Here is a 17,303-nt window from a genome sequence, read left to right as displayed (position 1 = left end):
TTCATTTAGTAAAAATTGGACTGCGTCACCCAGATGCTGTAGTGGAAACTAGCTCTTTATCCAGTGTCACTCCTCCTGATGTTTGGTACAAAACGTCTATTTCTGAAGAAACGATTGATAATGGCTGGCTATCTGCATTACAGCTTGAGGCAATTACATATGCAGCCCAGGTAATTCATAATTTCATTTAGTGATTCTTTATTTTAGTCCACCAATAAAGGTGTTTACTTGAAAGGTGAAGTTTCCTTTAATGAAACATTTCTGACTGTGATTTAAATTTTTTCTTAAATTATCTTTAAGTACTGTACAAAGATGTTCCCATTTTACAAAACAGTATATGAATACAAGGTATCTGACAACATTGTCACCCATCGCTCCTAACCCTGAATGTGATTTTTGTTTTTTGTTTTTGTCGGTCATGGGGCTTGAACTCTGGGCTTGGGCGCTGTCTCTGCACTTTTCAACTCAAGGCGAGCGCTCTACTGCTTGAGCCACAGCACCACTTCCGGTTTTTAAGTGGTTTATTGGAGATGAGTCTCAAGGACTTTCATGCCCGGCTGGCTTTCAACTGCAATCCTCAGATCTCAGCCTCCTGAGTAGCTAGGAATATAGGCATGAGCCACCAGCGCTCGTCTGGATGTGATTTTTTTTTTTTTTTTTTGGTTGGTCCTGGGGCTTGAACTCTGGGCCATAGCACTGTCCCTGCGCTCTTCAGCTCAAGGTGAGTGCTCTACCACTTGAGCCACAGCACCACTTCCGGTTTTCTGGTGGTTTATTGGAGATAACAGTTTCATGGACTTTCCTGCCTGGGCTGGCTTTGAACGGAGATCCTCAGATCTCAGCCTCCTGAGTTGCTAGGATTACAGGCATGAGCCCTGGCGCCCGGATGGATGTGATTTTCTTTTTTGGTCGTGGGGCTTGAACTCTGGGCTTAGGCACTGTACCTGCACTCTTCAGCTCAAGGCGAGTGCTCTACCACTTGAGCCACAGCACCACTTCCGGTTTTCTAGTGGTTTATTGGAGATAAGAGTCTAATGGACTTTCCTGTCCAGGCTGGCTTTGAACTGCGATCCTCAGATCTTAGCCTCCTGTGTAGCTAGGATTACAGGCGTGAGCCACCGACACCTGGCTTTGGAAGTAATTTTTTAAAGGAAATTTAGATGTTAGTAGATTGAGAATGATATGAGAAGTGTATTTCCAGTGGAAGAGACAAATTTGTCAGCTTTTGGGGCTTTTTGAGAATTTATGTTAAAATGAAAAATACACATATCTTTCACCTAACAATTCTGGTCTTAGGAATTTGTTCCTTAGTTAAGAGCATACATATTAGGACATTTCTTGCTTCCTCCAGCTTTAAAAGTTTGTAAAAGTGGGCTGGGAAGGTGGCTCAGTGGTAGAGTGCTTGCCTTGCATGCATGAGGCCCTGGGTTCGATTCCTCAGCACCACATAAGCAAAAAGAAAAAAGCCGGAAGTGGTACTGTGGCTCAAGTGGTAGAGCGTTAGCCTTAAGCTGAAGAGCTGAGGGACAGTGCCCAGGTCCAGAGTTTAGGCCCCATGACCGGACCCAAAAAAAAAAAAAGTTCGTAAAAGTTTTGAGTGCTCAGACTTGTTAATGTGTGGGTAACTAGAATGGTATTACTATACTTTTAGGGTATCAAATAGGCTTTTAATATTATGTGAGCTAGAGTTAGATCAGTTGTTCTAATCATATTCCATTTCTGTAAAATAAGTAATGACCTAAATAGCCAGCTATCCACTATAATATATGATGTAAGTTGCATTTCATTACGTAAAGTTTGAAAAGAATATGGAGGACTATTCACCACTTGTCAGTAGCTTTTTAGTACATGGCACCTTAGAGGGAAATATATGATACCTGTATACCCGGCTGGAGCCCGGTGCCGGTGACTCACACCTGTCATCCTAGCTACTCAGGAGGCTGGGATCTTAGGATCGAGGTTCAAAGCCAGCCCCGGCAGGAAAGTCTGTGAGACTCATCTCCAATAGACCACTAGAAAACCGGAAGTGACGCCTTGAACTGAAGAGGGATAGTGCCCAAGCCTAAAGTTCAAACCCCACGACACACACACACACACACACACACACACACACACAAAGTATTTGGGGGCTGGGAAGGTGGCTCTGTGGTAGAGTGCTTGCCTTGCATGATGAGGCCCTGGGTACAATTCTTCAGCATCCCCCTAAGCAGAAAAAGCTGGAAGTGACACTGTGGCTCAAATGGTAGAGTGCTAGCTTTGAGCTGAAGAGCTAAGGGACAGCGCCTAGGCCCAGAGTTCAGGCCCCACGATTAACAACAACAACAACAACAAAAAGTTAAGTATTTTTACTTGGCTAGGTATTGGTGGCTCATGTCTGTAGTCCCAGCTGCTCAGGAGGCTGAAATGAGAAGGTCTGCAGTTGAAAGGTAGACCAGTTAGTGAAGTCCTTAGGACCCCAGCTCCAAAGAACCAGCAAAAAGCCAGGCTGAAGGCAAAGTGGTAGAGTACCCCCTGAGTGAGTTAACAAGATGAGTAAGCGTAAGGCTTTAAGTTCAACAATATACTCAGAAAAGGCCAAATCTTATGCCGATTAAAAGCTGTATCAGTATGATTCTTAAACTGTATATTCAAGATGAACTGATGTCTATGAAGGATTAATTACCAGTTTTTCTTTTTTTAGCAACATGAAACATTCCTGCCTAATGGAGATCGTGCTGGCTTCTTAATAGGTGATGGTGCTGGTGTAGGGAAAGGCAGGACAATAGCAGGGATCATCTATGAAAATTACTTGTTGAGTAGGAAAAGAGCCCTGTGGTAAGTGCCAGGGACTTTCCTTTGTACATACTACATCATGTGGAAATGGGTTTAAGCATATTTTTGTTATTATTATTAAGGAATTGTTAGAAGGGGTTGTAAGTTTTTTATTGTGAGAATACTGTACAGAGGAGGGTTACAATTACACGAGCAAGGTAATGAGTACATTTCTTATCAAGCATTGCTGCCGCCTCTTGTTTTTCCCCTACCATCCCTGCCCTCCCATCTCCATGACTACACTCCTCCCCTCCCCCTCCCCCCTGCCCTGCCCCGCCCCAGTGTATTTTTTAAAGTGTGAAGACCTGGCTTTATTCTTGAATTCGTAGAATGATGTAATTTTATTTTATTTTTTAAATTTCAGGTTTAGTGTTTCCAATGACTTAAAGTATGATGCTGAAAGAGATTTGAGGGATATTGGAGCAAAAAACATTTTAGTCCATTCATTAAATAAGGTATGAGCCGCATTGTGTTGTTGGCCATTCAGTATTGATGCCTTCACGATGGAGTCATAGTTTCCACTGTACAGTTGTGGTGAGGGTTAAGTGAGTTTCTCCACAGGAAGTACAGCAGGTGTTGGGGTTTTTTTTTGGCGGTCATAGGGCTTGAGCTCTGGGCCTGGATGCTCTCCTTCAGCTCTTTTTTTTGGGGGGGAGGGGTTGGTCGTGGGGCTTGAACTCTGGGCCTGGGTACTGTCCCTCAGCTCTTCAGCTCAAGATGAACACTCTACCACTTGAGCCACAGCGCCACTTCCAGTTTTCTAGTGGTTTATTGGAGATAAGAGTCTCATGGACTTTCCTGCCTGGGCTAGCTTTGAACCACGATCCTCAGATCTCAGCATCCTGAGTAGCTAGGATTACAGGCATGAGCCACTGGCACCCAGCTTCTCCTTCAGCTCTTTAGCTCAAGGCGAGTACTCTTCCGCTTGAGCCACAACGCCACTTCGGGTTTTCTGGTGGTTAATTGGAGATAAGAGTCTCATGGACTTTCTTTCTCACACTAGCTTTGAACTACAATCCTCAGATCTCAGCCTTCTGAGTAGCTAGGATTACAGGCGTGAGCCATCTGTGCCAGCCAGTGCTTGATATCTGCTGATGTGAAGGTTACTTTATGCCGAATATCATGCTAGGCAGTGCTGATGTTTTAGCAGACAGATAGGAAGTGTCCCTCTTATAGTGGAATTCTTTCTCAGTCTTTTTTTTTCCCTTCTAGAATTGGACTATCATTAGGCACTTGAATATTGTTAATTGTATAAAGAATTACTGTGATTTGGAGTCTTCCTTGTATTTGTTTACCTAATGGGTTTAAATATCTCTACAATTTACATGTGGAAAAAGTTTCATATAGGGAAAGAAAATGAGTGTTGAGTGTCTAAAACAATTTGTGATTAGTAGTTTAATGTTCACTTAACAAACCTCTATTGACATACTGTTCACCTATTCTTGCTTGTTTAGATAAAACTGACATACCTTTTAGTGTCTCCCTGTTAGCACTCTACCACGTGAGCCACAGCGAACCTTCCACCTTTTTCTAAGTAGTTTATTGGAAATAAAAATCACGTAGACTTTCCTGCTTGGGCTAGAACTCACTCTTTTAAAATTTCTCAGAAATTATGGGCTGGGAATGTGGCTTAGTGGTAGAGTGCTTGCCTAGCATGCATGAAGCCTTGGGTTGGACTCCTCAGTACATACACACCAAAAACGCAGGAAGAGGCGCTGTGGCTCAAGTGGTAGAGTGTTAGCCTTGAGCAAAAGAAGCTCAGGGACAGGACGCAAACCCTGAGTTCAAGCCCCATGCCTGGGGGAAAAAAAATCCCAGAAATTAAAAGTAAATTTAATTAAAGGGCATGTTAACTATTTATAATTTTTTACATATTCCTCAATTTAACCATAATGTTTTGCATATAATAAGAGCACATAAACATTTGTAGAACAAGTATTGTGACTTACAGGAGAGTTTGATTTTTTAATTTTTAGATTCTTTTTTCTTTCTTTTTTTTTAGTCTGGTTGTGGGGCTTGAACTCTGGGCCTGGGGTGCTGTCCCTCAGCTCTTCAACTCAAGACTAGTGCCCTACCACTTAGGCCACAGCGCCACTTCCAGCTTTTTTCTTTTTGCTTATGTGGTGCTGAGGAATCGAGCCCAGGGCCTCACGCATGCAAGGCAAGTGCTCTACCACTGAGCCACCTTCCCAGCCCTGCTAGTAAATTTTTATTGAGACTTTGAAAACTGCATCTTGTGCTGCAAGGTTTTGTGTATACATATATAGGAAATGTTGTTGGTCTTTTTAGGGGTCATTGTCACTTTTCTAACCTGTCATGAGAATACCCAGTTAAGAAGTCATGCTACAGAATGTTTCTGAGAAAGACATACTAATTAAATTCTTCTTTCCTTTTTTCAGTTTAAATATGGAAAAATTTCTTCCAAGCATAATGGGAGTGTGAAAAAGGGTGTTATTTTTGCTACCTATTCTTCCCTTATTGGTGAAAGTCAGTCTGGTGGTAAATATAAAACTAGATTAAAACAACTTCTACATTGGTGTGGTGATGACTTCGATGGAGTTGTATCCTTTAATAAATGAATGTGTGTTCTCTTCCCTTAAGTCTTGAACCTGGCAAGGTCATTGTCCTGGCATTGAGTTTAACTTGCTGTTTCTTTTCTTTCTTTTGTTTTTTTTTTTAAAAAAAAAAAACTTTAATTCTACTGTGAATAAATTGTGTGGAGTGAGCATGTAACTGATTATAGTTCCAGGGGCCTGGTAACTTACTCTGTTTATATCTGGCACATAGAAGATGGTATTAAGTACCTGGGTTAGAAAATTTTAGCAAGGTAGTTGGAAATGTGGCTTAGTGGTAGAATGTTTTCCTAGCATTCATGAAGCCCTGGTTTCAATTCCTCAGTGCCACATAAACAGAGAAAGCCAGAAATGGTGCAGTGGCTGTGATGTAGTGCTAGCCTTGAGCAAAACAAGCTCAGGGACAGCTCCCGTGCCCTGGGTTGAAGCCCTATGACTCCCCCCCACCAAAAAAAAATACTAGCAAGCTGGATTCTGGTGGCTAAAGCCTGTAATCTTAGCTACTCAGGAGGCTGAGATCTGAGGATCATGTTCAAAGTCAGCCTGGGCAGGAGAGTCCATGAGACTCTTATCTCCAGTTAAGCATCAGAAAACAGGAAGTGGCACTGTGGCTCAAAGTGGTAGAGCATTGGTCTTGAGTAAAAAAGCTCAGGGACAGCATCCAGGCCCTGAGTTCAAACTCCACATCCAACAATAAAAAAAAGGTATGGGGAGATTTGATTATTCATTTCCCATGCGAAGATTCAGATACTGGTTAAATTTGTAGCCAATTATATACTGTATATAGAATTTATCAAAATAATCTGTGGTGGACAGATCCATTAGATCTAAAGAATCCAATAGGCAGAGAAGTATCAAAGTCAGTGGGTGTCTCAGATCCTAAATGAGAAAAGACAGAACCGAGGAAAGATGGATGTGTATGATCCAAAGAAAAAAAGCAGCCAGGCGCTGGTGCTCACACCTGTAATCCTAGTAGCTACTCAGGAGGCTGAGATCTGAGGATCGGGGTTCAAAGCTAGCCCTGGCAGGAAATTCTCTGAGACTCGTATCTCCAATTAACCACCAGAAAACTGTAAGTGGCGCTGTGGCTTAAGTGATAGAGCACTGGCCTTGAGCTGATGAGCTCAGGGACAGTACCCAGGCCTAGAGTTCAAGTCCCACAACTGACCCAAAAAAAAAAAAAAATGCAACCTGAGGACTTCAGGGAAATGCTGAATGCTCTTGAAAGTTTACAGACACTACTCCTTAACTCTGTGTTTACAGATAGTGTTCGATGAGTGTCATAAAGCAAAAAACTTATGTCCTGTTGGTTCTTCAAAACCAACCAAGACAGGGTTGGCAGTTCTAGAGCTTCAGAACAAATTGCCAAAGGCCAGAGTTGTCTACGCTAGTGCCACTGGTGAGTTAGTTATCTAATTAAAAAGGTATGTGTATATTATTTTTGCAGCTGTAATATATTGGGGGATTTTCCAGGTGCTTCTGAACCTCGCAACATGGCCTATATGAACCGTCTTGGAATATGGGGTGAAGGAACTCCATTTAGAGAATTCAGTGATTTCATTCAAGCAGTGGAGCGCAGGTAATGCACTCTGTTCTCAGTAGCAGTCTAAGAGATATGTTCCTGCCAAAACTCTTGTCATTTTGTGTTCAAGTCCTACTTTATTTATTGATCGTTACTGTGTGTTTTAATTTTATTCAGAGGTGTTGGTGCCATGGAGATAGTTGCTATGGACATGAAACTCCGAGGCATGTACATTGCTCGACAGCTTAGCTTTACCGGAGTGACCTTCAAAATCGAGGAAGTTCTTCTTTCACAGAGCTATGTTAAAATGTATAACAAAGCAGTGAAGCTGGTGAGAAATGTTTGGAAATTCCTTATGTTTTAATGTTCTGAAGGTATTTCTTTTAGTTTTGTCCATTATAGTGTCAGGATGCATTTTTGCTGTGAAACCCAAATTACCGTCTTGCTTTATTGAATAATTCATGCTTAGCACCCTTTGTTTCATTCACATATTATTTTTCAAAAATTGCATCAGATAGTAAAGATTTGGAGATAACTGTATGCACTGGGAGTTACTAAGTTACTGTAGACTGAATCATGGGTCAGTTCTAAATAACTGAATTCAAAGATGAAATGCCTAAAATGTGGACTGTATGTCTTCAGTGGGTCATTGCAAGAGAGCGGTTTCAGCAAGCTGCAGATTTGATGGATGCTGAACAGCGGATGAAGAAGTCCATGTGGGGTCAGTTCTGGTCTGCTCACCAAAGGTTTTTCAAGTACTTGTGCATAGCATCCAAAGTTAAAAGGGTTGTGCAACTTGCCCGAGAAGAAATCAAGAATGGAAAAGTAAGTTGGAAGAACACATTAAGAAAATTCAGATTTTTATGAGAGTGGTGTTTTTCTTTTTCTTTTTCTTTTTTTTTCTTCTTTTTTTTTTTTTTTTTTTTTTTTTTGTGGTCATGGGGATTGAACTTTTGGCTCAGGCACTGTCCCTCAGCTCTTCAGCTCAAGGCTAGCACTCTACCACTTGAGCCACAGCACCACTTCTCATTTTCCGGTGGCTTATTGGAAATAAGAGTTTCACGGACTTTCTTACCTGGGCTGGCTTTGAACCACAATTCTCAGATTTCAGCCTCCTAGTAGCTAGGATTATAGGCCTGAGCTACGGATGTCCGGCTTTAATCTGGTATTCCTAGAGGCTAATTGTAGACATAATAATGTGATAAGATTTTTTGTTTTTGTTTTTTTTGTGTGTGTGTCCGGTCATGGGGCCTGAACTCTGGGCCCGGGCGCTATCCCTCAGCTCTTCAGCTCAAGGCTAGTACTCTACCACTTGAGCTACAGAACCACTTCCAGCTTTTTTCTTCTTGCTTATGTGATGCTAAGGAATCGAACCCAGGGCCTCAAGCATGCAAGGCAAGCACTCTACCACTGAGCCATCTTCCCAGCCCCCATGTGATAAGATTTTTAATATTTTTTTGAGAATGCACATAGGAATTACATTTAGAGAATAAGCAGCATCTGTTTAATGTGGCCATCCATAGCTGCCAACACTGGTTTCCTGTGCATTTGACCTTAAAGTTGGTTTTTGGCAAACATGTATGTACTAAAAACATCCTTTGTGAGGGCGGAATATTAGTTATGCATATTATTATAAACTAGTCCTACGTTTTTGTTGCATCGTATATCTTAAATATAATAAATGAAGCATACATATGGTTTAATGTTGTCATTCTTGGAAATTGGTTAAAAAATGGTTTTTACTAAATACTTGAAATGTGTTTTTATTATTCTTTATTTCCCATCAACATATTCTCCTCTAGTGTGTTGTAATTGGTCTGCAGTCTACAGGAGAAGCTAGAACTTTAGAAGCCTTGGAAGAGGGTGGAGGAGAACTAAATGATTTTGTTTCAACTGCCAAGTAAGGTTTTAATTTTGTGGTTTTTTAAAATTTATTTATTTATTTATTTCCTTGAGGTGAAATTTTTATTCACTTACTAAAAAGCTTTTCTGGCCACGTACTGGTAGCTCATACCTATAATGCTAACTTCTTTAGAGGCTGAGATTATAGGATTGTAACTCAAAGCCAGTCTGGGCTGGAAAGCCTGTGACACTCTTTCTCTACTTAACCACCAAAGCCATTAGTAGAGCTCTATCTCAAGTGGTAGCGTGCCACCCTTGAGCAGAAAAGGTTTTGTCTGCCAGGTGCCAGTAGCTTACAACTATAATCCTTCGTACTCAGGAAGCTGAGGTCTGAGGATTTGCCCTTCAAAGCCAGCCCAGAAAAAGAAGTACCCATGAGACTCAACTCCAATAAACCACAACTAGAAGTGGCACTGTGGCTCAAAGTTTGTAGAGCACTAGCCTGGAGCTGAATTGCTCAGGGATAGCGCTCAGGCCCAGAGTTCAAACCCCACCAAAAAAAAAAAAAAGGAAGAAAAGCTTGTGTCTTGAGTTTTTGCAGTCTGTGCTTTCTTGTGTAATAGCGTATCAGGAAGCAATAGTGCAGAAAGATATCATACTGAAATGTTCAACATTTTGTCCATATTAACAAGCACGTGGACTGATAGAAGGACTTGATAATGTTTATTTATTGGGAACTACAGTACTGTGCTTGTAGTTTCAGTTTTATGTTTTCCAGAACATTAAATCCAGTTCGCTCCAGTATAACCAACTCTATAAATGTAACTAGCAGATTTAAAGCTGGAATTCTAGTAGAAAAAATTATCAGCACAACCTTTACCACCATACTACTTCTTGCCTGTATAATTGAAAACTACTTTGGAAGAGTGAAAAACATAGTGGATATGTTGGCAAATGGCTCAAGTTAGAGGCAGGAAGTACATGGTCAGCTAGGGTAAATGTTGCAAAGAGGGCTGGGGTGTAGCTCAGTGACAGAATGCTTGCCTAGCAGGTACAGCACTCAAGGTCCAATTTCTAGTATCATCTTTTTAAAAAAATGCAAAAACCTTACTTTAAGGAACGAGGGGCTGGGAAGGTGGCTCAGTGGTAGAGTGCTTGCCTTTCATACATGAGGCCCTGGGTTCGATTCCTCAGCACCACATAAGCAGAAAAAGCGGAAGTGGTCTTGTAGCTCAAGTGGTAGAGGACTAGCCTTGAGCTGAAGAGGTGAGGGACAGTGCCTAGGACCCACAACTGGAAAAAAAAATCATAATTCAAAACCAGTTCAGGAGGAGGAATGTTATCCCCCACCCCAGCTCACCTCGCCTCCTCCAGTCATAAGGTTTGGAATGTTATCTCCCCTTCCCCCCACCCCCCGCCCCAGCTCACCTTGCCTCCTCCAGTCATAAGGTTTGAAATCAGGTCCTGGGCACTGTCCGAAGCTCCTTTTGCTCAGAGCTAGTGCTATACCACTTTGAACCATAGTTCCACTTTTCTGGTGTTTCATTGGAGATAGGAGGCTCTCAGTTTTATCTACCCAGATTGGTTTTGAACCATGATCCTCAGATCCTCAGCCTCCTGAATAGCTAGGATTACAGTCATCAGTGGCACCACCAGTGCCCAGCTGGGTTTCACATATATTTTGTTGCTTATTATTTTGGTGGTGGTGGTTGTGTGGCTTTAAGTCTGGCCCTGGGTGCTGTCCCTGAGCTCTTCAGCTCAAGGCCCGTGCTCTACTACCTTGAGCCACAGTACCACTTCCAGTTTTGTGGTGGCTAATTGGAGATAAGAGTCTCATGGACTTTTCCTGCCTGGGCTGGCTTTGAACCATGATCTTCAGATCTCAGCCTCCTGAGTAGCTATGTTGCTTATTACTATGAGATTGGGACTTAATATATTGCCCAGGCTAGTGTGTAACTCATTTTGACATTTTCACTCCAGGTTTCAAAGTGGCTGCAGCTATAGGAATGTGCCGATATGCTCTGTTCTCTTTGAAAGTTTTTTTTTTTGGGTCAGTCATGGGGCTTGAACTTTGGGCCTGGGCGCTGTCCCTGTGCTCTTTAGCTCAAGGCAAGCGCTCTACTGCTTGAGCCACAGCTCCACTTCTGGTTTTCTAGTGGTTTATTGGAGATAGGAGTCTCACGGACTTTCCTGGACTTTCCTGCCGGGGCTGGCTTTGAACCTCGATCCTCAGATCTCAGCCTCTTGAGTAGCTAGGATTATAGGCTTGAGCCAGCGGCACCGGCTTGAAAGTTTTTAATATAGTTTCTAAAAATAATAAAAATTGCATATGTACCTTGGCTTACATTATATTTGAGACAGGGTTGGCCTAGAAAATTACAAATGAGCCGGGCGCTGGTGGCTCACGCCTGTAATCCTAGCTACTCAGGAGGCTGAGATCTGAGGATCACGGTTCAAAGCCAGCCCGGGCAGGAAAGACCGTGAGACTCCTATCTCCAATAAACCACCAGAAAACTGGAAGTGGCGCTGTAGCTCAAATGGTAGAGCGCTCACCTTGAGCTGAAGAGCTGAGGGACAGCGCCCAGGCCCAGAGTTCAAGCCCCACGACCGACAAAAAAAAGAAAATTACAAATGAGTTGAGCAGGGTTATAGTATTTTTTAGATTGAATAAATTATATTTCTCTTAATGAAATATATCCAGAACAGCTGGGTGTCAATGGCTTATATATGTAATTCTAGATACTCAGGAGGCTGAGATCTGAGGATCATGGTTCAAAACCAGCCTGGCCACAAAATTCTGTGAGATTCTTTATTTCCAGTTAACCACCAGAACTTTGAAAGTGATGCTGTGGTTTGAAGTGGTAGAGTACTAGCTTGAGTGAAAAAGCTCAGGGATAGCGCTCAGGCCCAGAATTCAAGCCCTATGTCCAAAAAAAAAAGGAAAGATATCCAGTAAGATTTTTTTTTTTTTTTTTTTTTTTTTTTTTTTTTTTTTTTTTTGGGTCCGGTCATGGGGCCTGAACTCTGGGCTTGGGCACTGTCCCTCAGCTCTTCAGCTCAAAGCTAGTGCTCTACCACTTGAGCCACAGCGCCACTTCCGGCTTTTTTCTTTTTGCTTATGTGGTGCTGAGGAATCGAACCCAGGGCCTCAGGCATGCAAGGCAAGCGCTTTAACCACTGAGCCACCTTCCCAGCCCTCCAGTAAGATTTTTTTATTTTGCTAATCCTTAGATTTAAACTCGGCCTGGGCTCTATCCCTGAGCTTACTTTGCTCAAACCTAGCAGTCTACCACATGAGCCACAGCCCAAATTCTGGCTTTTTCTGTGTGTGTGGTACTGAGGAATCGATCTCAGGGCTTCATGTTGCTAGGCAAGCACTTTACCACTAAGCCACATTCCCAGCCCTCCAGTTAAATTCTTTTTTTTTTTTTTTTTTTTTTTTTTGTCGGTCGTGGGGCTTGAACTCTGGGCTTGGGCACTGTCCCTCAGCTCTTCAGCTCAAGGCGAGCGCTCTACCACTTGAGCTACAGTGCCACTTCCGGTTTTCTGGTGGTTTATTTGAGATAGGAGTCTCACGGTCTCTCCTGCCCGGGCTGGCTTTGAACCGCGATCCTCAGATCTCAGCCTCCTGAGTAGCTAGGATTACAGGCGTGAGCCACCAGCGCCCGGCTAGTAAAATTCTTATATACAATTTTTCTTTTATCCAGTGAGCCAGTAACTGTTATTATTTTTCTCCAACAGAGGGGTGCTTCAGTCACTCATTGAAAAACATTTCCCTGCTCCAGACAGGAAAAAACTGTATAGTTTGCTAGGAATTGATCTGTCAGCTCCAAGCAACAACAGTTCACCAAGAGATAGTCCTTGTAAAGAAAATAAAATAAAGAAGCGGAAAGGTGAGTGGTACTTGTGTTTTAAATTAAAACTGGCACAGTTCACTGGTGCTGGCACACTGGGGAAGCCTATAGTAGCTACACATTGAATTATTTTGACCAACTTACAGATCCTTAGGAGATTAGTTCTTACTTTTTCAGCTTTTTTTTTTTTTTTTTGTCGTGGGGCTTGAACTGTGGGCCTGGATGCCATCCCTTAGCTCTTCAGCTCAAGGCTAGCGCTCTATTACTTGAGCCACAGCATCACTTCTGGTTTTCTGGTGGTTTATTGGAGATAAGAGTCTCAGTTTCGGGGCTGGGAAAGTGGCTCAGTGGTAGAGCGTTTGCCTTGCATGCCTGAGGCTCTGGGTTCGATTCCTTAGCACTACATTAAACAAAAAGAAAAAAGCTTGAAGTGGCACTGTGGCTCAAGTGGTAGAGCGCTAGCATTGAGCTGAAGAGCTGAGGGACAGCACCCAGGCCCAGAGTTAAAGCCCCATGACTGGACACCCCCCCCAAAAAAAAAAAAGGTCTCAGTCTCCTGCCCAGGGCTGGCTTTGAACGGTGATCTTTAGATCTCAGCCTCCTGAGTAGTAGGATTACAGGCATGGAGCTCCCAGTTATTTTTTTCAGCTTTATAGACAGATTTAAGCATAGAAAGAATAAGAAGTTAAGGAATGTTTCCAGGATCACATGTCTGATGAACAATGCATAAAAAAGAAAATAGACCAGGAACTGAGCTAGGTCTGTGAGACGCTATCTCTAGTTAACAACCAGAAAACCAGAAGTGCTGTGGCTCAAAGTGGTGGAGCACTAGGCTTAAGCAAAAAACCTTAGAGATAGTAGCCAGGCCCAGAGTTCAAGCCCTACAACCAACAATAACCAAAAAAGCATGAATTACGGGGCCAGGGGTGGTTTTAAATCTGTTGTCTTGATTTGTTGTAAGATGTATACTAGATGGTAGTATACTTAAATATCTTTTCTTTTTTTCTTTTTTCTTTTTCTTTTTCTTTTCTTTTTTTTTTTGGCCAGTCCTGTGGTTTGGGCACTGTCCCAGAGCTTCTTTTGCTTAAGGCTAACACTCGACCACTTTCAGCCACAGCTCCACTTCTGGCTCTTTCTGTTTATATGTGGTAGTGAGGAATGGAACCTGGGGCTCATGCATGCTAGGCAAGTAGGCTGCCACTAAGCCACATTCCCAGCCCACGTTTTTTCTTTGGAGAACTTTGAGCTTAACAAGTACTTAGGGCAATCCAAAAGGTTATTGCTTATTTCTGAATTGTATTTATTGTTAACATGTATAAATACTTTCTTCTGCACTTCTCATGTGAAGTAACCTATGAACTAAATATGTCTTCTTTTCCTTCATATTTCCTGGTGGACTCTTGTTTGGGGCTCGGAGGATAGGTGAAGAAATAACTCGAGAAGCAAAAAAAGCACGAAAAGTGGGTGGTCTTGCTGGTAGCAGTTCTGATGACAGTGGAAGTGAGTCTGATGCCTCTGACAATGAAGAAAGTGATTATGAGAGCTCTAAAAACATGAGCTCCGGGGATGATGATGATTTTAACCCGTTTAGAGATGAGTCTAGTGAAGACGATGAGGATGGTGAGTTACTATGTGGATTTGCGGTGCTGCACACACAAAGTAAGGGCCTACCAGCTCCTTGGCTGGGGGCATTAGTATTGGAACTTTTCTCTTAATGTGTATTGTAAATGATTATACAAATTCTAAGTAAAGAGGCTTGTCTCTGCCTTTTGAAGATTTGAGCCTTTTATGCTTTAGTGTTTTGTTTTGTTTTGTTTTTTGGTCCAGTCGTGGGGCCTAAACTCTGGGCCTGGGCACTGTCCCTCAGCTCTTCAGCTCAAGGCTAGCGCTCTACCACTTGAGCCACAGCACAACTTCTGGCTTTTTTCTTTTTGCTTATGTGGTGCTGAGGAATCGAACCCAGGGCCTCAGGCCTGCAAGGCAAGCGCTCTACCACTAAGCCACCTTCCCAGCCCTTTATGGTTTAGTTTTTATATTTTTGCCAGTCCTGGGACTTGAGCTCTGGGCCTGGGTGTTCTCTCTAAGCTTTTGAGCTGAAGGCTAAAGCACTCTACCACTTGAGCCACAGCCTCCCTTTGGGCTTTTTCAGTGGCTAGTTGAAGATAGGAGTCTCACTGACTTCATTGCCTGGGCTGGCTTTGAACCACAATCCTCAGATCTCAGCCTTCTGAGCAGCTAAAATTACAGGCATAAGCCCCTGGTACCTGGCCAAATCCTCTTTTGAAGGCCATTTGTTTTGTTTTGTTACACTTTGGGACAGTTCTGGAGTCTGAGCTCTGGAGGGGACCTCATCCTTGATGGGCAAGTTCACTGCTACTTGAACTATACACCCAACCTTTGTTGCTTTATTTTTCAGATGGGTTCTTTTGGTTTTATCCAGGGCTGGCCCTAGACTGCATACAGTTCTTATCTCTGTCTCCCAGCCTCTGTCTCCCAAATAGATGCAACGAGGCATGAGCCCTTGCTACCTAGCTTTGTATAGTTATTTTTACCTCAAAACTTGGAATGGAGGCTCACACCTATAATCCTAAACTACTTAAAAAGCTGAGATAATGAGGAGCACTGTTCAAAGTCAACCTTGCCAGGAGAGGTCTCTAAGATTCATATCTCAAATTAACCACCAAAAAAACCAGAAATGGAATGGCCGCTCAAGTGGTATTATGCCAGCCTAATGTGAAAAGGTCAGGACACCGCTCAGTACTGGCACACACACTTCTACTAAAGTTGGTGATGACCTTACACTTAAATTAACAATAAAATAAATGAACGATAACTTTTGAGGCCACGCGTTTTAACAATTAACAAATATATACCTCTTTACTTTCAGATCCTTGGTTAATCAGAAAAGACCACAAAAAAAGCAAAGATAAAAAAAAGAAGAAAAGTATAGATCCAGATTCTATTCAAAGTGCCTTATTAGCATCAGGTCTTGGATCCAAAAGACCTAGTTTTTCATCCACACCAGTCATCTCACCTGCTCCTAACAGTGCACCAGGTATCTATATAGAACCTAGGTTTATCTTTTTTTTGGGGGGGGGGGTCCAGTTATGGGGCCTGAACTCTGGGCATGGGCGCTGTCCCTCAGCTCTTCAGCTCAAGGCTACCACTCTACCACTTGAGCCACTGTGCCACTTCCAGCTTTTTTTCTTTTTGCTTATGTCGTGCTGGGGAATCGAACCCAAGGCCTCATGCATGCAAGGCAAGAGCTCTAGCACTGAGCCACCTTCCCAGCCAACTAGGTTTATCTTTGAAATGTACCGTTAAATGATATAAGATGTTTGTGCTTGTGCTGATTTTTAACATGCATTCTTATTTAGCTAACAGTAACACCAACAGTACCAATAGCCTTATAACAAGTCAGGATGCTGTGGAAAGGGCCCAGCAGATGAAGAAAGACCTGCTTGATAAATTAGAAAAGTTAGCAGAAGACCTCCCTCCTAATACCCTGGATGAACTTATTGATGAACTGGGTGGCCCTGAGAACGTTGCTGAGGTAAAAAGTTTGACTATTAAAGGGATGTGTATTCTTGGTAGCATTTTTGCCACTTTGAAATTTTACTTAAACCTCAGAGAATAATGGTATTTTGAGTGTCCTCACATAACTGTTGAGTTTCCTTTGGTGGTTCTTATTGCCCTCATTGTGCTTTAGTTACCATCCTTAACCTTCTGAGTCATCATCTCAAGCCTAATTTGTGAGAGTTTGTTCTGAGCCTCTGTTTGGGTGCTACACTTACCATGCACCATTGTGATCATGGCCTTTCCTGCCCAGGCTGGCTTTGAACTGAGATCTTCAGATCTCAGCTCCTGAGTAGTTAGGATTACAGGCGTGAGCTACTAGCAACCAGCTTTCTTAGCTTTTCTTTTTTTTTTTGTCGGTTGTGGGTCTTGAACTCTGGGCCTGGGCGCTGTCCCTCAGCTCTTCAGCTCAAGGCGAGCGCTCTACCACTTGAGCTACAGCGCCACTTCCGGTTTTCTGGTGGTTTATTGGAGATAGGAGTCTCACGGTCTCTCTTGCCCGGGCTGGCTTTGAACCGTGATCCTCAGATCTCAGCCTCCTGAGTAGCTAGGATTACAGGCGTGAGCCACCAGCGCCCGGCTTCTTAGCTTTTCTTATTGCAGTGTTTTATACACCCAGTGCCAGGTGCATCACCCAAGTTTCCTACACCTTAGTTTAGTACTGAAACTGAGTCCTGCTGTTTGGCTTTCAGATGACTGGACGAAAGGGGCGAGTAGTGAGCAACGACGATGGAAGCATTTCTTACGAATCACGATCTGAACTTGATGTGCCTGTTGAAATACTAAATATTACAGAAAAACAGAGGTTTATGGATGGAGATAAGGTATATTTTTCTGAGATGCTTTAGAGTAAGCCTTCAAAGGATTCCCCTAATGTCATAGGTTCAGTCTCCAGTACTGCAACAAAAAAAGCTAATGATGTATGCCTGTTGAGAAATCTGAATTTAAAATCCTACCATATACTGAATGTAATATTATGTATAGACCTGAATGTGGTTCTGCATAGTTTGAAGAACTTTTGCATCTACTTTTTTTGTTGTTGTTGGTTGTGGGGTTTGAACTCTGGGCCTGGGCACTGTCTGGGAGCTCTTATCAGCTCAAGGTGAGCGCTCTACCACTGGAACC

General features: G+C 42.7%; 1 protein-coding gene across 4 annotated transcripts in view; it reads left to right on the top strand.

Moving 5' to 3' along the window:
* The window catches only part of Sbno1 (strawberry notch homolog 1), a 61,161-nt gene that overhangs the window by 22,202 nt on the left and 21,656 nt on the right, over nt 1-17,303 (top strand). For all 4 annotated transcript variants that reach the window (XM_070024842.1, XM_070024841.1, XM_070024840.1 and 1 more), the window contains 14 exons: nt 10-170; nt 2,681-2,814; nt 3,176-3,266; nt 5,211-5,372; nt 6,648-6,783; nt 6,858-6,963; nt 7,084-7,237; nt 7,549-7,731; nt 8,709-8,806; nt 12,490-12,641; nt 14,025-14,222; nt 15,490-15,657; nt 15,980-16,155; nt 16,871-17,002. In XM_070024842.1, the coding sequence (XP_069880943.1) occupies nt 10-170; nt 2,681-2,814; nt 3,176-3,266; nt 5,211-5,372; nt 6,648-6,783; nt 6,858-6,963; nt 7,084-7,237; nt 7,549-7,731; nt 8,709-8,806; nt 12,490-12,641; nt 14,025-14,222; nt 15,490-15,657; nt 15,980-16,155; nt 16,871-17,002 (2,051 nt within the window). The remainder of the gene's footprint in view (nt 1-9; nt 171-2,680; nt 2,815-3,175; nt 3,267-5,210; nt 5,373-6,647; nt 6,784-6,857; nt 6,964-7,083; nt 7,238-7,548; nt 7,732-8,708; nt 8,807-12,489; nt 12,642-14,024; nt 14,223-15,489; nt 15,658-15,979; nt 16,156-16,870; nt 17,003-17,303) is intronic.

The sequence above is a fragment of the Dipodomys merriami genome, unplaced genomic scaffold (assembly GCF_024711535.1).
Source record: "Dipodomys merriami isolate MVZ:Mamm:240054 unplaced genomic scaffold, mDipMer1.0.p SCAF_163, whole genome shotgun sequence".
Lineage (NCBI taxonomy): Eukaryota > Metazoa > Chordata > Mammalia > Rodentia > Heteromyidae > Dipodomys > Dipodomys merriami.
This window is presented reverse-complemented; position numbering and strand designations above follow the sequence as displayed.